This window comes from Helobdella robusta (assembly GCF_000326865.2).
Source record: "Helobdella robusta unplaced genomic scaffold HELROscaffold_17, whole genome shotgun sequence".
Taxonomy (NCBI): domain Eukaryota; kingdom Metazoa; phylum Annelida; class Clitellata; order Rhynchobdellida; family Glossiphoniidae; genus Helobdella; species Helobdella robusta.
The window spans coordinates 3,035,967-3,058,633 of NW_008703942.1; the positions used below are offsets into that span (position 1 = coordinate 3,035,967).

Sequence of the window (22,667 nt, forward strand, 5' to 3'; positions counted from 1 at the left end):
CGCCGGCCAATATGCGACAACTTACGTCGTCTCCCCATTTACCAACCTCGTGAGTAAGAACGGCTGGGTTGGCCGGGGGTCGGCTACTCGGATGAACCTGCAAAACCTGCGGATTCGAATCCGGGTCGTGGGAGTAGTAAACGGACATGCTAACTACTCGGCCACGAGACCTATAAATGTCTAGAATTTGTTCGTCAAAATTCTTGATTGGTGGAATTTAGAAAGAATGGGCAAAATTTTTCAATTTTTTGAAATTGCAAGAAGAGACAAGGTGACGATTTGGAACTTTATAGAATTTACTGAAAACAACGTCAGCGGGTTGACGTCACAAAATTATTATAATGTAATCTATGGATAAATGTAAGCTACACTTCAAACCAAACTTTAACATATACCATTTTTTTCAAAAATTTGTTTTTCCTTCGGTTCTGTTAGCCAATTTCTATTCATTGGGCAAGTGATTATTAAGCATGTTGCTTTTAATTTGTCTACTGCAACATGACAGCTAGTCGACGATTATAATTAACCCAGCTTGATGCATATTAGGTTTATAACAAGCGCTTGTTTGGTTTTTTAATTAATTGAACCAATTTTATGACATTCAGTTATTATTAATATTTTTCCATGTTTTCATCGGAGCTTTTTTTGTATTCAGATGGTATAAACACGTATGCAAAGTGAACTTGAAAGGTTGTAACAAATTTAAAGATTTAAAGAATTTAAATTTAACTCATTGATTAGGAAATTATATATTGTCAACAAATTTTTTTAAATGAAAATATTATGAATATTAGTATTTTAGTTTTAAAGTTTGTCTCAAGTTCGGAGACTAGAAGAGATCAATGACTTACTAGCAGCGTGTTATTATCTGTGTTGAAATAAGCTGTGAAACTAAAAGCCTAGCTGCGTGCTGTTTTTGCGTAACATATTGAACGTGTAACAAGTTGAGAATGTTATTCTCACTCGATTCTTTCTAGGAATTGATATATAGAAATCCGAAGTATGTTGTTAGGTGTGCATGCTTAAGAAACGATTTGGACAAGGGAAGTGTGGTGGTTGAAGTATTTACTCTACATCACTTAAGATATCACATATCAAATTTATTAACATTCTTCAATCTGAAGAAGATAAAATGCAAAATTTTATTTATCCTTTAAAAAAATTGTAAATAAATGTGCAATCGAAAATTTCTTCGTCGTATGTAAATATTTAATCTCGCAAACTGAAACTATTGTATTTGCTAGTTTAAATGTGTGTTTGTGTGTGTGTGTTCCAACGTTGTCCATTAGAGCAAAAATCAACCCATTAGCTTGTAAAGCGCTATTTCCGCGATGTTCAACAGGGCTCCTCAATGAATTTTGCAAAAATTAATTTCAGCCGTGAAAATATAAACTTTGATTACAGATTTGAACGTAAATTCTCAAGAAGCTTCATTTTTGCCATATTCCCTCTTGGACTAACTTTATCTTCGATATCAGCTGATAAGATATTTTGACACTTATCTCTTATTTAACATTTAATATGACTTTTTAAAATTAAAATGTGATCCATATACCATACCAGTCATTATAAATTTGAAAAATTAATATATAGTTCAAAATTCTTTGCTCTCTGATTTTGGGAAATATTGGTGGTCAAACTCCTTTAATAGATATAAAAAAGAAAAAAATATGTATCAATTGCATGTACATTTTTCTTAGAATAAAATTTAAAAAAATTTACAGCCCTCAATTAAAATCAGACGCAAGTGAATTGTACATTAAAAACTTGAAACAGTAGGTACTCTAGTACCTCTAGTGAGTGAAAGAGAAGCTTCCAATTTTATTCAAGTTCATTCAACCCTTACATCATTTAAACAAGGTTGAATTTTATTACATTATCATAACCTCATAAACTTTTAAAACAATTACCAATAACTTATCACTGGTCACTTTTCACACATGGCCAACGTATATAGATCTAAATAGATAAATTAACTTTACACAATTACATTTTTTGATGTGCAGAAGATCACAAAATACCGCAGGACATCCATTCTCAAACTGAAGCAACAGCAGCAAAATTATAATTGTACGTCGTTATATGTATGAATGTATGTTTGTGTGAGTAGGTGTATATGCATCTATACACACATATATTTATTTGTATGAATATATATATATTTCCTTATACACCATAGCTAAATAAATATAGTTACATATATATGATAATTTAAATATGAAAATAACATCATGAATGTACAACACCGCTCCGTCTGTAGCCAAGGTGGCAGCCATAGTCTCATCCATATTCAGTTTCTGGTTGCAATGCAAATGTATGCAAATGATTGGAAATAAAATAATATGTGATTTATAAAAAAGAAATAGTTTAATTTATGTCATATAACTTTAGTTTATTTGATTTGCTGAGTGTTTTTCATAATAAAACTTTTGTTGAAAATTTCACTGTATACATACGTACATATATATATATATATATATATATATATATATATATATATATATATATATATATATATATAAAATTTAATATTGGCCTTTATTCATAGGCTTTTAGTTTTAGGTATTCGCGTTACGCATAAAAATACAAAAATTAGTCGTTTTTCATGGTTTTCCAGTTGTTTTAGTTTATGATTCTAAATTATAAAATTTATCCCAAATATGGAAGTTAGATGCTGAAAAGAGTAACTTCGATCAAAATTTGCATCTGCAACAAACAAACAAACAACACAGCTGAATATCATCTGACTCATCATCATCTTCATCCCCGTCAACATCATTATTATCATAGCTTCCATTTTGCAAAATGGCGGCAGACGAGTGTAACATTAAAGTTATCTGCAGAGTTAGACCTTTAAATGATTCCGAGGAAAAAGCTGGCAGTAAATTCGTACTTAAATTCCCCACTGATGATTCCATCAATTTGGCGGTTAGTTAATTAGTAAAATTAAAGTTTTAGTAATTTCTGACTGTAATCTGAAAATTAGCTAAAATAAAATTTTTTGTTCTCTGTTTCTAGTTTTTTTATTTCATTAAATTTAGCATTTTTCAAATAATGAACTTAGTGAAGACCATCAATTTTTGTGGCATCAATTTAATTTCCTGATTTTATTCAGTGAAAGTGTTGAATTTTTAATTTATATAGTCATAGTATTTAGTTTAGTTTAGCAGGTCGCACGATTTTTCAAAAAAATTTTTTTTTGTATATAAACTACTTTTTCTTATAAAGCAAAATTTGCTGATTAAAATAATACCAAATTTATTATTGTAGCATTTATAGTTACCGAGAAAACGAATTTTGAAAGAATTATTTTTACTTTCAACTTGCACCATGTTAAGAGTGATGCTCAATGTTAAGTGAGCATGGAGCGTTATATTCGCGCACAAAACGGGAAAAGAATGATTTAAAATTGAACACAAAACAATTTTTTCTTGTTTTTATAACAGCTGTAAAATAAGAAAATAATAATTATGAATAATTTATATTTATAATAAAATTTAATTATAAATGATTAATTATAATTATAAAATAATTATATATATCTATAATTTATATATATTATATATAAATTAAAATTTAATAATCATAATCATATTGCAATGGTATTTATAATTTTATATTATATAATATATTATAATTTATATTGAAATATAATTCATTTATAATTATATATTATTATTATATGATTATTATATTATTATGTTATATTGATTATTATATTATTATCATAATTATTATATTTCATTATATGATTATAAAACTTAATAATAATAATCATATTACACACAAGCACGCACGCACAATCACACAATTATAAAATTAGCAAAATTTATCATAAGATGATTTTTCATCAGGTGAAGAATTCCATCGATACGTGTGGACTTGTTGAGTCCTAGAAAAAAAATTAAAAAATAATTTCTTGCGTTTAATTTTAAAAATATTTTTACAGAATGTTAATAAGTGGTTATTTATTGCATTTTTTTAAAATTGTTGTCATTACTTGTGAAAGTTAGCAGCTACGATTGATGAAAAAACTACCAATACAACACAACGCATTTTGATTTTCGTGACCGCATGGTGCGCACGGAAAAAAATATAAAAAAAATTCTGCTTATACTCTAATTACAAAAATATTTTTACAGAATGTTAATAAATGGTTAATAATCATATTTCTTTAAAATTATTGTTTTTATCCATGAAACTTAGCAGTTATGAACATTCTGATAAAAAAAACACAACCAATACAATGCATTTTCGTGACCGCATGGTGCATACGGAAAAAAATCAAAAAAAAATTCTGCTTATACTCTAATTTCAAAAATATTTTTACATAATGTTAATAAATGGTTAATTATCATATTTCTTTTAAAATTGTCGTTTTTACTCATGTTTTACTAAGTTTTTAAAAAAATATAAAATACACCAACCTCGTAGCGAATAGTCTGCCGCAAATATGACTCACAATAACAAAGAAAAAATATTTTTATAATAATACATATTTCTTTTATCGCTCATAACATCCGAAAATTATATAGATGGGCGCATTTTTGAAAAATAAACAAAAATAACAACGACAAAAACGCGAGTTTGCAATAGTAATGTTAAATCGCTTTCAGGAAAACGCGGCGATGTTGAGCGCGCGCTATCGCATTTTTTAACGTTGTGCGACCTGCTAGATTCTAGGATCTTAATCTAGATTATCTTGCATTTTCATTGTGTTGTCATATATTTCATTATGTTCTTGTTATATGTGCGAAGTAAAAATATATAATTTTCTTTTTTATGCTGTAACAGGGAAAGGTTTATGCTTTCGACAAAGTTTTCAAATCAAACGTAACTCAAGATCAAGTTTACCAAACAACAGCGAAACCCATTGTCAAAGGTTACTAAATTCAATGTTTAATAATTTAATTCATTTATTTATTGGTTATATTTTATAGTTTATAGATAAATTTTACAAGTTTATTGCATATATTAATAATTTGACACATTATTTTTTATCAATTAATAAAATATCTTCTTGAGACTAACCAACCTTGATTACTAATTTTTAAACTTAAATATGACACATTACATTGCAGATGTCTTATCTGGGTACAATGGAACTATATTTGCCTATGGACAAACATCTAGTGGTAAAACACACACAATGGAGGTAAAATTAATCTGAAATAATTATGATCTTAATAAGAATTATTATATTTTATAATTATAATCATGGCATTAAAAATTACAAATTTATCACCCTATTAAACTTTTACCATTAGGGTGTTCTGGGTAATGCTACTCTACAGGGAATCATACCACGTATTGTTGGTGATATCTTCAGCTACATTTATCAGATGGATGAAAATCTAGAATTCCATATTAAAGTATGGAAGCATAATTTATTAAAGATTTTTAATTTAAAGTTTTTTGTGTTGGTTTATATTCATAGAAGTTCATTTAATTACAATTTTTTGATTTTTTTTATCAATTTGTATTTAAAAAATCTTTTTATTTTGTTTTTATTTTGTTTATTAGTAGATTAAAAAAATTAATTCAATAAACACCCCACAGGTTTCATATTTTGAAATATATATGGACAAAATTAGAGATCTTCTTGACGGTAACTACCCATATTTTATTATATATATATTATTATTTATTGGTTTGCAAAGTTAATTTATAAAACTTGTTGGTTTCATTTGATTTTTCATTTAACTAAAGTAACCAAGACAAATTTATCCGTGCATGAGGACAAGAACAGAGTTCCTTATGTTAAGGTAATTCTTCCTGGTTTAATCATGATTTTCCTTTCTTGATTTTTTTAGTTTGTTTCTGTTTTCAATTCTTTATTTTAATTTTTTTGTGCATGTATTGACAGGGAGCTACAGAGAGATTTGTATCGAGTCCTGAGGAAGTCATGGAAGTGATTGATGAGGGCAAGGCCAACCGACATGTTGCTGTAACCAGTATGTTCATTTATATCCATCATCATCATTATCACTGTCATTAGTCAACATTGTATATTACCTTTGTCACTAACAGACATGAATGAACACTCCTCTCGAAGTCACAGTGTATTTTTAATAAATGTTAAGCAAGAGAACATTGAGACCCAGAAGAAACTGAGTGGCAAGTTGTATCTTGTTGATCTGGCTGGTAGTGAAAAAGTTTGTATATATCTCTTCATAATACATGTGTGCATAGTTTTACAATTTTTAATACAATTCATTTTTGAGCACTTTGAAAATGTCTTAAGTTGTCTTTATTGCTTACAAAAGTACCAAAATTTGCTTTAATTATACATTAAATCAAATCATCTTTATATTGTCTATATTTGTAAAAAATTTACAGGTTAGTAAAACTGGTGCTGAAGGAGCTGTGCTGGATGAGGCAAAAAACATCAACAAGAGTTTGTCTGCTCTTGGAAATGTCATTGCTGCTCTGGCTGATGGAAGTGTTAGTTGTTGGTGCTATGATGGTGAATTCTGGTGCTGCTGGTGCTGATGGATTAATGCTCATTTATTTGTAACATTAACAAAAGTAATTACATCCTCAGATGATATTAACAAATGATGAAATGTTTATCCCAAACAGAACTATGTACCATACAGAGACAGTAAACTGACCAGGATCTTGCAGGAAAGTTTGGGTGGAAATGCTCGCACTACCATGGTCATCTGCTGCTCTCCTGCTTCATTCAATGAACCTGAAACTAAATCTACTCTTATGTTTGGACAGAGGTCTGACTTTTTATATTTTTTATATTGTTTTTATTTTTATCTTCCTGATCTATCCGATTAATTGTTTTTTCAAAAAACATTTGCTATATTTTGTTATTATTGTTTTTAACATATTATTGTTATTATAACTTAATTTATGTCCAGGGCCAAGACGATCAAGAACTCAGTGATGGTGAATGAAGAGCTGACAGCAGAGGAGTGGAAGAGGAGGTATGAAAAGGAGAAGGAGAAGAATGCACGACTCACTGGAGTCATCGAAATGTTGGAGAATGAGCTTGCCAAATGGAGGGCAGGTCAGAATTTTTTCTTTTGGTTCATTTGACAGCGATAATCTAAACTTTTTAGTAATGATTTATTAAATACATCTATCTTCAAAACTAACTGGTCTCCATATTATAATAGTAAACACTGGAGCAATGTTCATTATTTTTATTGTTTGCCATGCACCGGGCATATTCCATGTCAGCATGGTCATCTTTGTTGTTCAGGTGAATCAGTTCCAGAAAGTGAGAGAGCCAGTCAGGTGAAGATCCAGGATAATCTTAGTGCTTCTAGCTCCACTCACAATCTTCCAAACATCGACAAGCCTGCTGCTGCTGCTGCTACTGCCTCAGCAGCTGTTGGAGCTACAGCTGCCGAGAAGCTTGTATGGGAAGAGGAGAAAATGAAACTCTATGAGCAGCTAGATGACAAGGTGATAGATTGTTTCATCTCTGTTGACGATGCTTCCATTTATTTTAATGTTTGAAAAGTTTAATATGCTAAAATATGATGTTCACTTGTTAAATCACCACTTTAAGTTAACACTTTAGTTGCTTTTAATTTATTAAGACGTTTATTTTCACACAGGATGATGAGATAAACAATCAAGCTCAGCTGATTGAGAAATTGAAGGAACAGAATCAGGAGCAGGAAGAAGTAATAATGGGCATCCGTCGTGAACGGGACAGTCTGCAAGTTGATGTGCAACGCATGCAAACTGAAAACGAATCATCCAAAGATGAAGTGAAGGAAGTTCTTCAGGCCCTAGAAGAGTTGGCAGTCAATTATGACCAGAAGTCACAGGAAGTTGAAACAAGAAATAAGGAGAATGACTCGTTGAATGAGGAACTTCAGAAACGAGTGGTGTGTTGGGCTGGGTTTTGCTCTATGATCTATGTTATGTTATTAATTATTTATGTTGATGATGTTTATGTTAGTCTAGTTTGAATTTTTGTCGTTGAATCATATGTTTGAAGTTATTATTGATGAACTGTAATAATAATAATCATGATACTATTGGCAAATATTGATCATCTGTTCGTTACTGAACCTTCAAATATTTGACAAATTACACAGTCGACTCTTCAGACTCTTGAATCAGAGCTGCATCAGTTGAAAGAGAGCAACAGCCATCAACGCAAACGCGTCCTTGACATGATGATGAATCTCATGAAGGATCTTTCAGACATTGGATCTGCCATCGGAAGCGAGTTCAAAGTCAGGCTTCTTTTAATTTTGATCTAATTTTTGCTCATACATTTCAATAAAATATGCCATAAGTATTTTATTTATTTCTGGTTAACAAGATGTCAAAATTATAGGATAAAGAATATGAGTAAACATAAAACTGGTAACACCATTTTCTTCTGAAAATAGTCATGATATATGTAGTGTTCTTGTGCATATAAAGGTTTTCCATATAATCTTAACTATTCTTCAACACACTCAACACAGAAATTTGTTTAATCTCTTCAATGATATTGATTATATCACTTTTTTTTGCATCCCTTAAACATGCTTTACTTAACAAAATTGCTCAAACATTCAATAGCTAATTTTACAATTTTAATAGCTGGATCTTTTGAAATCTCAACAACCTGGAGCTGCAGTTGAAAAGATAGAGGAAGACTTTACAATGGCACGTCTCTACATCAGCAAGATGAAATCCGAAGCCAAGACCTTAATGGCACACTGCACAAGTTTGGAAGGTATGCAAGCAGATAACAACAAGAAGTTGGAGGAAGTTGAAGGCCAGCTGTCTTCATGCAAGCTGCTGGTGCAACAGGTTTGCCAGATCTTGATCACTTTTTTAAATATTGTTCTTTCATAAATCTTTTTCTTTTTTTTATGCATTTTTCTTTTTTTTATTACAATGTATATTTATTGTATGTTGACACCATTTTTAGCATGAGGCCAAGATGAACATGGTGAGTGATTCATTGAAAGAAGTTGAACAGAAAAAGTCGTCACTTCAAGAACAAGTTGACCAGTTGACAGAAGAATGTGCCAAATTAAAAGCACAAGGTATCTATTACACAATTTTTGATGCTCTAAACTCAAGTTTTGTGTTACTGATGGTGAATTTGTAATTTTTTTGTCTTGTACTACATTCGTTTTCATATTTCACCACAAGAACAACTGTTTATGGCTCAAATGGAAGAACGAGAGAAGGTCAAAGACGAAATTCAAGCGACCAATCAGATGAAGGATGCTCTTGAGAAGCAGATGGAATCACACAGAGAACAACACCAGAAACAGTTGAATGAATTGAGGCATGAGATTGCTGATAAGCAATCAAAAATTGATCAACTTACCGAGTTAGTCTTGTTTTTTGTTGGCTTTGTTTATTCATATAAGGAAAAGCTTAAAATCAGCTTCCTATTTTTGATATTTGCTAAATTTCAAATTGAATCTGATTTTTACTGTTTGTTCTAATGAGTAAATATTTACTTTCCAGAACCTGCAAACGTTTGGAACTTGCTAAGGACAAACTCAGCTCTGATTATGATCGTTTGAAACAAGAGGAAGTAGAGAAAACAACGAAGCTTAATGAATTGTCGTTGCAGATGGACAGACGTGAACAGGCTAAACAGGACCTCAAGGGTCTCGAGGAAACCGTCGTGAAGGAACTTCAAACCCTGCATAATCTCAGAAAGCTCTTCGTGCAAGACCTTCAGAATAGAGTGAAGAAGGTATCAGTGGTAGTTGTCATGAGAATAGTTGTAACACCGGTTGTGGCAGTGATGGGTGTTGTGATTGCACTTATATATACCGCCTTAACAATTTATTAATTCAATATTTTAAACATTATCATCTTCTTCAGTCCCAGTTGAAATCGGAGGATGATGAAGACGAGAGTCTCAGCAGCCAGGCACAGAAGCAAAAGATCTCTTTCCTTGAAAATAATCTCGACCAGCTTACTAAAGTTCACAAACAAGTATTTATTTCAATTATATTATTTTGGTGACACTGTTTACACACTATCTACACTAACATTACAAATTTTTAAACTTCACCAGCTTGTCAGAGACAATGCTGATCTTCGATGTGAACTTCCAAAACTTGAGAAGAGATTGAGGGCCACTATGGAAAGAGTCAAGGCCTTGGAGCAAGCTCTCAAGGAAGCCAAAGAAGGTGCCATGAAAGACAGGAAGAGGTTTGTTGTGTTGAGATTATACTACACCACGCTATATGATTACAAAATTTTATGGCTTGAAATTATCAAATTGTCAACGACGCAGATACCAAATGGAAGTTGACAGAATCAAAGAAGCAGTCCGCCAAAAAAATCTTCTCCGTCGCGGGCACTCAGCCCAAATTGCCAAGCCAATCAGGGCAGGGCAGTTTCCATCTCCCCCATCACAACCAGCTGTCATCAGAGGTGGAGGAGGGGCTCCAGTGATTGTCAATCAAAATGGGCAATCGTAAACCTGGTCAACTTGGTCAGTTAGTTAATCTGTTGATTAGTGTAAAATTAAGTTAGAATTTTTTATTTTTTCATTTCCTTCCTTGTAGAGAGTAAAGAAGCAAGAAATATGAACAACACAAATGATATAATAATGATAATGGTAATGATAATTAATAATAAAAATATTATTACTATTTATTATTATTATTATGAATAATTAAATGTGCTAGCCATTAGCAGTGACGACATTAATCATCAACATTAGCTTTGATGCAAATGCAAAAGACAGTGCAAGCAGATCACAATCACCATGATGAACATTCGTGATACATTTCATATATGTATGTCTGTTCCTCCATTTACGTACGTCTCATAACTAACACGTTTTCATGTCATTCTTGCTAACGTTAATATTAATATGTTAATTATTATTGTTATTATCACTATTATTTTTCAATTATTATCACCGATGTTTGTATTTATTAATCTGGCTAAAGTATATTGGCAATGATGATTCTGATGATCAGACTGTAATATGTTAACACGGTGAAGGAAGTTATATATATATATACAGTATTGTTTAAAATGTATATATATATATATACATATAATGTACATACATATTTGTATAAATGGTACCCTTTATACCAGCATTACTATTTAACCATCATCATCGTCATTGTTTATACCTATACACCTATATGTGTATATGTAATATGTATATATATATAAATACATAAATATATATGTATATATATAATATATATATATATGTGTTTATGTATTGTGTATATGCATCGGTTTGCATTGTGTTTATAACTTTTGTTTGATTATGCTTAAAATAGTTTTAAATGCTTCATTGTATGTTGTCTCTATAAAAGTTATCACCAAAAATAAGTTAACTGTTGTTGTTGTTATTATTATTACTATTTTATTTCAGTTTATTTATTATTGGTTATTCCCTAATTCTTTCATTTGTGTTGGATTGGTATGGTTGGAGTTTGAGGTTAAGAGGTGTTTGGTAGCAAAAATTTGTCGGAACAAAGATATAGTACTAGGGTTTGAAGTGATTTCCACAGATCTAAATTGCAAATTTTACTTAATAGTACCATTCAGAATGGTTCATACTTTTTTTTATTTAAACTTTCATATATTTCAATTAATATTTCTTGCATTGTGAAATTTATTTCTATTCTTATGTATTGGTCATATTTTTAATAGCGTATATTTAAAAATTTTTTTCTTTATCGTATTTTTACCTGCTCATTTCATTTTCTTATATATGTGTATGTATGTTTGTATATGTGTATGTATTCATTTATGTATTTAAGTTTGTTTGTGCGTGTGAGGGTTGTGTGAAGGTTTCACGTTGTGATCAGTATTAAATGCACTGTGTTTAGACATATGTCTGTGTGTATGTTATGTGAATGTGTGTTACGCATGTTTGTGTGTGATCATGATCATGTCCTCTCTGTGTCTATATAAGTTTTGTCCATTTTTTCACTTATAATTTTATTTAATTTAGTTAACAGTTTGTTTTAGAGCTTGATTTTGCACTGTCTTCGTCATCTTTATTATCATTACTACTGTTTAAATTTTTGTTGTTTTTTTTATTATTATTCTTATTTTTTTACTTCGTTTATTATTATTACTATTGTCATTATTATTATTATTGATAAATTTCGTTTCAAATACATTTTGCATCAGACGCATTTGAATATTTAAATGATGGTTTTATAATGTTATATCTCACGTCTGTGTGCATGTGTGTGTGCATGTATGTACATGCACAAGAAAATGTAGTGATGATAAATATTCCGATGACGATGATGAAGATGATGATAATAATGATGAAGGTGATGAAGATGGTGATGACGGCGTAGAGGTTGTTATTTCCATAAAAACCATAAATAATGATTTCTAGTTAAACCTTCTCATGTACACTTTTCATTGATGCTAACAGTAGCAGCTCTCGTTGTTGAACTCACAAATAGTGATAATGAATAATAACGTTTATCACTATTTAAGATTGTGTCGAGATGTTATCATCGTTATGGTAAAATTAACAGTTTTACTAATTTTTACTTTTCCTCATTCAACGCTTTCTTTGTTTAATATTTGCAGTCTAGTCAGCAGATAAACTTATTTAAGAATCATACTTTTTCAAATATAGCCTGGTACATCAAAATATCTAAATGCACGACAAACGTTTTTCTTATTACGAAATTTTTATTTTCAAAATAATTCTCCTCAAAAATTAATTCTGAATATTCAAAAGTTGTTATCAGCTTCTTTGAATTTTTTCCGCTGACTACTCTAGGAAAATTGTTAATTTTTTACTCTCAGTAAATTATAACAACAGTAATTAACTTGTGATTTATATACATTGTAATCTTATTTATTCTAAGTAGTATTATTACTGCCCTTTTTAGGTTATTTGTTGCCAAATATTTTTTCTTTCACTTTTTTTTACATATATGTATGTAGGTTTCTTCAAACTTTTGGGTGTTTTGCGCAAAAGTTTATTGCCTACATACCATTTTCGAGTTTATCGCTTAATTTGTATAGTTTTTATTTATTGTTATTATTATTTACATGGTGGTAAACTTACTGAATACATGTATATTTAGTTTAGCGTCTATTCTCTCTTTATTTTTTGTAAATTTCATAAAATTTATTTTTTTATCTTTGTCTTTTTTTGCATTTCTTTCCAAATTTGTTTATACTTTGATGAAGAATTGTGTCTTTGAAATCAACATTTTTTTTAATTTTTACGTATCTTTCATTGTTAATATTTTCAAGTTTACCATTTTAGTAAGTTGGAGTAATTTTTGAAATGGCAGAACCATCAAAATTTTATTTATTTCAACTTTTTTGTTTCATTTCATTAAAGCAAATGTCTTTTTCGTGGAAACATTTAACTTGTACTTGTATGAATTCATTTCTGTAAAATAATGTTTCATTGCTTTTGATGTAGTTAACAATATTGAATCATACATACCTACATAATAACATGTCGATACTTTTTATAGCATGATGGATTGAACTCTTTAATTTAAGTTTTGTAAGCTTACTAGAGTTTTTTGTAGAATAAAATTTTTTCACCAAGAAGATTGCGGGTAAGTTCGGTTGAATTATGATGCCAATTTTAAATTCAAACTCATTGTATCCGCTCGCATTTATTGGTCATTATATACGAAGTTTGGTTAAGTACGGAGCTTGGGGATCGTTTCCTTTCCCAAAATTGATCGCGTATTATTCAAATATAAACATGTTATTAGGAGAATGTTATTAGTTCGTGTGTACACTTTAAATGACGTAGGCAGAAATTAAGGTGATGTAATGTTTTCATTTTTGAAGAGGAGTATGAATCCATCAAAATTACTGATGATATGTGGCGAGCTATAGCGGCATATAGAGCTCCATCGCCTTCACCTTTAAAATTCAAAAATAGCTCAATAATTAATTTGCCGGGGCCTGCGGTGTATGCTGAATGGAATGCAAAATCACTTCTAATATATAATAAGATCTTGCGTTTAATGCACTGTATATTCATTAACAGTCGGAAAGTTTTCTTCCGTACCAAGAAATTTTAATGTTCGCATTAATGAGACAGAGATGTCACTTAGAGTGGGAAGACATTTTTTTTCAATTGTAACGCGCTCTGTTATTTTTTAAAATTTTGAGACAAGGAGTCAGGAGGTAATCTCCATAATACGGCAATATACGCTGTATGAACGTTCTACAACAAATAACCAAAACTAAATCAACGTAATCGATCTTTAATAAATTGTTTCTTTAATGCGATGGTTAAACGACTAATACCAAAGCAAAACTGGAATTTTAGATTTTTTATTAAAATTTTATGAAAAATACCCGTGCAGAAAAAGCTATCAAGCATATATAAAGAAGGTACTTTAAAAAACTTTATCTTCAACTAGATATTTTTGAACTTTACCTAAACACTCATCTAATCGCAAAGCCGTTTTGAGTTTGGTTTCTTTTTTTAAACTTTGGTTGTAGTAAAATCAGATAGATCGCTGTGTGATATTTAATCATGATTTGAAGCGAAATTTTGTAGAAACTCTATTTTAAATTATTTTTAATATGTTTGTTTTTTTTATGTTTTATTTTTTTTGGAAATATTTTTCGAAGTCTATATTTTTACTTATTCTGTCTACTTGTGGTGCTCCAAGTCAGAGAAGAGATGAAGGTTAGTTAATTAAATCATCATTTAGAAATTAGTTAGATAAAAATATCAACGTAGTGTAGTTAAGTTAGTGTATGTAATGAACGTTTTCAAAGTTAGCACGTGTTTTCTGTGTGTGTTTTTGTTTTATGTATTTCAAATAAATGTTGCTGCTATTGTGCATTATTTATTTTATGATTGAATTTTGTTCTTGAAAGTAATGTAATCATAATGTAATTAAATTAAAATTAAATTATTATGTTGAATTAAAATAGAACTAAAAAAATACAAGAGCTGATACAGTACAACATTAGTTTTACAGTACTTCAGTAACAGTACAGTATGAGTACAAAACAAAGACAGCTTCTTAAAATTTAAAGCCTTTAAATTTAAATCTTATTTTTAACTGATTAGTAGGTTAAAAACCGGCAAAATACTAGAACAGTGCCTGCAACGCGAGAGTAAGTATGAATTAGATAGTGCACATGATTAAAAAACGTGAAAATACTTTTAAAAATATAAATTTTAATCTAAACCCTAACCAAACCCTATCAAATCTTTTATATAAAACTTATTTACATGTAAATAACGTGTTTTCAATTGAATGGTAGGCACTGTCATAGGATTATGCCTAAAAACCTGCTATTGGTGGCCTTCCCAGCTTCTCGTTTTTATTTTTATAGTTTGTTAATATACTAAATTTATTAATTATTAATCTATTTTATGATATCTAAATAAATAATTAATCTTTGTTCTTTATATATATATATATATATATATATATATATACATATATATATATATATAGTATATATGGTTTATTGTAGTCTAATCATTACACTTTACCATTTGTACCATTTGGCAGCAATTTGAGAAAGAATTAAAGAATTATTAGTCCATTTGAATGTTAAACATTTGGAACAGTTTATATGAAGATGATGTCAATGCCTAAGAGTGAATGAATTTAAAATAAATTCTTAATGAACGTGGATTTTAAATTTGATTGGAAAGCTGGTTTATGATGTTTGGAACAACTGCTCCATTGAATGGGGTTAATGAATGAGAATATTTTTATATAGATAATCATCATATTTTATTATTTCCTGGTGTATGATATTGGAACAATCATTTTGTTGAAATTGGTTATTAAGTGAAAATATTTTTATGTAGATAAATAACTTTTTTTTGTTATTTTTCTATTCTTTTTCTATGTTTAATATGAAAAAGACATTTAATTTACGTAATTTTCATTGATATGGGCTTAGGAGCATTAATGTTTTGCCTATTTTTTGTTCTTAATAATTATGATAATAATAATAAATCTAAATCTATACAATACACATACAAATACAAATATGATGTTTAAAGATTAAACATCATATATAAAACTTTAATCTATGATCTTGGCTTGGTTAATTAATTTTATATTTTGAATCTTCATTCATGTAAATACATTTTTTTCTGTCATCATCATACTCCTCACATGACAGACAGGCTAAAGTCATGTGATTCATTATTTCATTATACTTTGTATTGTATTCTTCCAAATACACGAATAAGTATTTGTATTTATAATTATATCATGCCAGCATTTGCATGGTATAACTAGGTTATAAATTTATTTGGTGTATATGTAAAAATTGTTTCGCACATTTAAAAAAAAATTGTTTATTGATACCATTTTTTTAAATTATTAAACATTCATATTTGTTTGATGATGAGGGTAAGAAGGTAATTAACTAGTTATACATAAATTATTAAGGGATGTTTTGTGCTAGAGTATTTTGTTTTAAAAGAAGTTAAGAAAGTTAACAAAAAGAATTATAATTTATCAGCCGTAGTCCACATTCCATTTATGATTTAATGTCAATTCTTTTTGCTATTTTGTATTGTTTATCAGGCAACTTGACTTAGGCATTTTATATGTATGAATTCTTACTAATCATTCACAAATACATTTTTAGTGTATCTCTCTCTCTCTCTTTTTCTCCCTCTCTCTCTCTTTCTTTCTTTCTCTGTGTGTGTGTGTGTATGAGTGTGCGTTCGTGTATGTGCATGTGTGTGTGCGCGCGTGTATGTGTGAACTATTAACATTTCACATACCTCCCTTGTTGTCATTGTCAATCACATTTATGTAACTTTTATTTATAGATTATTCATTTAGTTAATATTTACCTAGTTGATTTATTTTGTTAAAATATAGTTGGATGTTGAGTTTGATTGTTTAATTTATTTTTAAGCTCATCATCCTTTATCAACATTATCACATTCTTCATCATCATCTTCATCATTAATATAAACCAAATCCATCATTCATTCATTCAAATCCATCATTCATTCATTCATCATCATCATCATTAATGTAATCACATTTCTCGTTCTCATCATCATCCTTATTATGTCTCATTCTTTGAATTTCTTAAATATTTGTGTCATCTTTTAGTAATTTTATGCTATGTTTGTTACATTTACATTGATAACTGTCACAATGGAATGTTACTTACTTGTTGTTGCTATTTACAGTTATGCATATATGCTCTCTCTCGCTCTCTCTCTCCCTCTTTCTCATTCTCAAGGAAATATCTTATTTATTAAAAAACAAGGAATCTTAGAATTTAGGATAGTTTTCATTATTAACCTCAAAGGAATGAATGAATTAATGAGTGAATGAATGAATGAATTAATGAGTGAATGAATGAATGAATAAAAGAAGAAAGGAAGGAAAGAATTGATAAATAAAGGAATGTATAAATAGATTTGTTGACAGCTTAATTGGTTATGGCTAGATAAATAGATGAGCTATTAACTTGGTCCTGTGTTATAGAGGTATGTAGGAGCAATATAAATGGACAGTTGGACAGTTGTATTTGTTAGATGGGTGTGTTAATGGTGGTCAGATGGACGAATAAATGGATGGATACACACATTCATCTATGAATGATGACTGGATTAGATGTTAAGTGAAAGTGTGAATGGTTGCATTAATGGTTCCAAATGTGATTATTCACTCTGGCTATCTTTATCTTTACCATTATTAATATAGCTGCACCTCCATCAATTAACTTAATAACTGGCTTGTTCGTTTAAGAGAATATTATTATCTCCATTGGATGCTCAAACAATTACTTCATACTAAACAAATGTTATAAATATAATAATTTTTAACATTCTATCTAATTCAGTTTTAATTTCTCTCTGCTACATTTATTTTTAACTAGTTACAAGTTTAATAATTAAAAACTTCATCAAATATTTTTGTTTTATACATTTCGTTTCAAAACCTTTGCTACCAAAATTGTTACTAACTACTTAAATTGATAATCCACACAGAGCCAAAAATCGTAGAGAGCCCCAAAAACGTAACCGCCTTAACACACGAGAACGTAACGCTATCATGCTCCGCCAGTGGTCACCCCAAACCAATCATAACGTGGCAGAAAAAGGAAGGAACAAATTGGCAGAACCTGTCAGGTCAGCACAGGGTCCTACAGCGGGGCAGCCTCGTCCTCATCAATGTCACCTTCAGTGTCGAGGGTTTCTACAGATGCACTGCAAGTAATCACGTCAAGTCAGTTCTTTCTGAGAGTGCCTATGTCACAGTGCAAGGTGCAGATTGTTCATTTGTATTCAAATGTCAATTTTCAAATTATCTAAATTATATCACCTACAAATGTTTTTTTTTAAACTCCCACCTACATCAAACTTAGTAAGGTTCCTTATTTAATTTATAAATGTCATTTCTAGAGTTAAATGGACAAGTTTATAAGACTTTGAATGCTTTTAACGTCATATATTTACTTACGAAACAGAGAAACTGTACTTTGTGAGACCGTTGAGGAACAGGACAGTCTCAAGTGGCACCGATGTGGTGTTGGTTTGTTACGTCACTGGTACACCTCAACCAACTCTAACCTGGTTCAAAAATAATAAACAGGTAGATGCATGCACTTTTTTGTTTTTACAATCACTTCATTGTAATCTCTATTTACAATAATACTTGCAACATTAATAAAAGATGCCATATTAAATTTGTAAAGCTGTACGATGGTGGAGATGGTAGTGGCCAACCCATTTCGACCAACACGTACCGGTTCACTGCCACAGAAACAGGCTTGTATAATTGCACGGCAAGCAACAAGATTTCCAGCATATCCACCTCTGCTTTCATCACTGTTGATGGTGATTTCTTTCATTCTTACATGTCATTTTTAATAACATCATTAATAAGATTATCATCATTTTTATAGTTATTTTTTATTATTGATAATGTTTACATTTAAAATTGTGTCTATTTTTAATAATATTCAACAAAATAATGATGAGCTTAATTATCTATTGGTCAATTAATTATCAATTAATTAATTATTAATAACTGAGATGATTTATCATGCATGAATAATTTCAAGATAGCACCCTAAATTCAAATGTAGATTTTCAGTGCATGGAGTATAACGGGAGTGTGTGCCATGGTCACCTGATGTTCAACAGTGTCGTCCGAATTTTATCTCAAAATTATACTCTGTCCAGTGAAGGGAGAATCGCCTCTATGACGTCATCAATGTTGCCTTCGTCATCCTGCTTCCTGGAAGCAATCAAATTTTTTTGTAATATTTACTTTTTGCCTTGCGATTCATCAGCAGCAGCAGCACCCCCATCGCAACCGCTGACATGGATGTCTTCACCGCTGTCGTCGTCATCATCACAGTCTTCAACAGTGTGCAGGTTGTTACGCTGAGTTTGTGTTTTAATTATTTGCGGAGAGAGGTGTGTGTGTTTTATCATTTTATATTTCATGCTTCAGAGAATCGTGCTTGAAAGTAAAGAACCTTTGCCAGGAATGGTGGGTCGAATGGCCTTTATCAACGCGATCATCTTCCTCAACAGTTCAAGGACTGTATTACGATTGTGATGCATTACCATCATCGAATGTAGATGATGGTTTGGGCGTCAAATTTGATGACAAGCACACTAGACCAACATGCCTTAGTTTAGATAACTTTGATGATGAGGATTCAGTTGAGAAAGGTTAGAATAGAGGGTTATTATTTATTGATTTTGTTTTTTTTAACACTTTTAATTGAGTATTTTATTTATGTACTTGTGAGTCATTCTAGAGAGTCGAGATCCTCTGCTGTGATCGGCGATTGATATATTTGTTTGTTTATTTAACTGTTTATGTTATATTTTTTTGCTACCAGATGATCAGAGTTCTATGTCTCAACGTGCTCTTCAGAAAGATCCGTTAAAAATGAACAACCCCTGGACTTCACCTTCACCATCTGCTACCGACGGCATCAACAACTACAACAACAAGGATGACGAACTCATCCATCAAGAATCGAACGCTGGGGAAGAAGATTCAACTGGAGCACTCATCGGTGGCATCGTTGGTGCTATCATCGCCATCGTCATTATTGTAATTGTCTTTGCTGTCTTTTTTTTCAAGTGGCGTGAAAGAAAATGTCGATTACCAATAATGTCAACGGGTCAAATTACAATTCCAAACGCTGACAACAGTGACATCATGCTGCGTCCACTTACGGCAGCGAATGCGAGTGAATCATTGACTGCTCTCCAACAAGCTCAATCATCTTTGCAGCTGCAACAACAACCATTTCAACAGCAGAGTAACAGCGCTGCTAACAATAATAGTCATTTAGGCTCTTATCAACTCGATAGAAATTCAGTTGTATATGAAAGTGATATCGCTGTCGGCGCTTTTGGTCCAGTTTTTAAAGCTAGACTTAAAGGCAAAACGAATATTAAAATTGAAAACGAACTTAAACCGAATACAGCTAGTAGCTCAGCTACGGCAGCATTACTTGAGTTAGGTTTTAGTGGTTCTGGAGGAACAGCCACTGGTGCATCAGGTGAAATGGAATCAGACAAAAATTTTGTTGCAGTAAAAGTTCTAAGAGAAGGTTGTTCGGAAGCCGTTAAACAAGAATTTGCTAGACAGACTTCACTAATTGCACGCCTCAGCCACACTAATGTAATCAAATTGGTTGGCGTTTGTTTTCTAGGAAGTCCATTAAGTATCGTCGTGGAATATATGGCTCATAGAGACCTTCATTCCTACTTACCAGTTCTAAAACCAGCCCATTACTTCCATTCGGAAAGATTTTATTCCAGACAACTAAGCATCGCCCGCCAGCTGGCAAGCGTTCTGGAACATTTAAAACGCCGCCGTTTCTTGCACAGGGATTTGGCCGCCCGCAATTTTCTAGTCAGTGCCGAAAATTTACCAGACGGTTCACCTTTGGTGAAGCTGGCTGATTTTGGCCTAGCAGTCGAGTTACCAAGTAATTTGGATTATTATGAAGGCATGGAAGCAGAACCTATCGCTGTCAGGTGGACTGCTCCAGAAGCCATTCAACATGGTTACTATTCATTTGCATCAGATGTCTGGTCTTTTGGGGTTCTACTTTGGGAAGTGTTGAGCTACGGCGCTCATCCATTTGATCATATTAAACAACTAGATGAGGTGTCTAAATATGTTCGGAATGGTGGCCGACTTGACAATCCATGCCCTGAACATCCTGAAATTGGAGAACTTATGCGACAGTGCTGGCTGAAAGAACATGACAAAAGATGTAGTGCGTACTATCTAAGCAAGTCATTTGATCACCTGATAGATCAGGCCAGAAATTCCAATTGCTGATCGAAGGCGAAAATTATTTTGCATCCCAATTTCTTTAGTTAATTTTTTACATGTTTTTATCTTTCTTTGCCTATCTGCTTGTATTGTTCTTTTGTAGGATGTAATTTTCATTTTGATATAAAATCATTGATATGCCCCCTTTGTTTGTGCTTAACTTTAATTATTTCATTTGTCCGCCTCTCTAGTTCTCTTTGCTTTTGCATGCATGTTATGGGACAATGTATTGTTGATAGTTGTATGTAAATCTGTCTTCAGCAGGAATGTTACGCAGTTACGACATGTGTCATGGCATTCATTTCGTATTTTTTTACTTTCTCTGACTATTTTAAGTCTTTATATTCTTTACATAATATACTTTTTATTTTTACACAATTTGTTTTGAAAAATATTAACAGAAAATTAATAATAAATGAAAATTCTTGATAGTAGAAATAGTTTTCAATTTATTAATAAAATAACTTAATGTGTATTTGTTCATTAAAATAAAACATGAATCGTATTAAAAGGTAGATTTATTTCGAATGGTCCCCAGACAGCCATTTAAATTAAAGAAACGGATTGTTGCTTTCCCATGGCGACCTCAGGCCTCTCTAATATCGAGTTGCATTGTTTCTCTATGGGACTCAACAAAAACACGCACTATTGAAATCGTTATTGACGTACATACCTGTTCGAATTTGAACATGATTCAGAGTTGGTCATACGTATTTTATATCTTTGTATGCAAGTATGTATATATGTATTTACGAAAGTATGCACGTGTGTTAATATGAATATCTCTAATAACTATGTGCAACGTGTGAATTTGTATGTGCGTTTGAGAGGTATGTCGTTTTTTTGAAGAGATTGCAAAGTCACATAGACAAGATTATTTGGGTTAAAATAGTGTTTTTTGGCGAATTGGTTTTTAGTGAAGAAAGGGTTGGATCAGCTGAGCTAACAAGAATCGAAAATGATATGAAAATGTGGCCAGTATAAATTTAAAAAGTATCTAACCGAATTATAGCTACTAAAATATTTCAACTCAAACTCAATTGAATCACCTCTTGTATTTTCAAAAATACCATTAATTTCATAAGGCTTGGCAACGTCAAAATCGTTCGCTGGTTATATATAGGTTGAAGGAATTTTGTGATGCTATCTCCTTTTACTGATGTGATGGCTTAGACACTTGGAATTGTTTGTTGACTCTTCTGGACTTAGGAAGAGTGCAATAGATATTTTAGCTTTTTTTAACTAAACTAATGCAAGGGTGAAAAAACTTGGCATTAGAATGTAACAAATCGCAGTATCGCCAGTATGTTCGGTTACATTGATGGATCTTATGAAATTTTGAATAAAACACCCATGAAAGCTTGGTTCGCCGTGATTTCAAATGTTATTTTGTGTTAATAAGTTAAACTAACCCTGATCTTCTCC

General features: G+C 31.0%; 4 protein-coding genes across 4 annotated transcripts; all 4 read left to right on the top strand.

The window, feature by feature from the left end:
- Window positions 1-2,805: 2,805 nt before the first annotated feature.
- HELRODRAFT_75911 (hypothetical protein) lies at window positions 2,806-7,050 on the top strand (the record flags this gene model as incomplete). The annotated part of the gene is made up of 11 exons (XM_009016138.1): window positions 2,806-2,928; window positions 4,795-4,882; window positions 5,082-5,155; window positions 5,268-5,372; window positions 5,560-5,608; window positions 5,710-5,765; window positions 5,867-5,954; window positions 6,031-6,182; window positions 6,340-6,444; window positions 6,583-6,728; window positions 6,873-7,050. The coding sequence occupies 11 exons, from the start codon at window positions 2,806-2,808 to the stop codon at window positions 7,048-7,050; spliced, it is 1,164 nt and encodes a 387-aa protein (XP_009014386.1).
- A 162-nt stretch (window positions 7,051-7,212) lies between these two features.
- HELRODRAFT_76153 (hypothetical protein) lies at window positions 7,213-8,234 on the top strand (the record flags this gene model as incomplete). The annotated part of the gene is made up of 3 exons (XM_009016139.1): window positions 7,213-7,422; window positions 7,578-7,853; window positions 8,067-8,234. Coding segments are annotated over 3 exons (654 nt in total), but the record flags the coding sequence as incomplete, so codon positions are not given.
- Window positions 8,235-8,619: 385 nt separating this feature from the next.
- HELRODRAFT_76062 (hypothetical protein) lies at window positions 8,620-10,418 on the top strand (the record flags this gene model as incomplete). Its single annotated transcript, XM_009016140.1, has 7 exons — window positions 8,620-8,775; window positions 8,897-9,014; window positions 9,124-9,307; window positions 9,448-9,682; window positions 9,814-9,927; window positions 10,010-10,146; window positions 10,232-10,418. Coding segments are annotated over 7 exons (1,131 nt in total), but the record flags the coding sequence as incomplete, so codon positions are not given.
- A 7,014-nt stretch (window positions 10,419-17,432) lies between these two features.
- HELRODRAFT_191035 (hypothetical protein) lies at window positions 17,433-21,704 on the top strand (the record flags this gene model as incomplete). The annotated part of the gene is made up of 6 exons (XM_009016141.1): window positions 17,433-17,439; window positions 17,918-18,193; window positions 18,397-18,521; window positions 18,625-18,766; window positions 19,472-19,612; window positions 19,786-21,704. The coding sequence occupies 6 exons, from the start codon at window positions 17,433-17,435 to the stop codon at window positions 21,246-21,248; spliced, it is 2,154 nt and encodes a 717-aa protein (XP_009014389.1). The 3' UTR covers window positions 21,249-21,704.
- Between the last annotated feature and the right edge of the window lie 963 nt (window positions 21,705-22,667).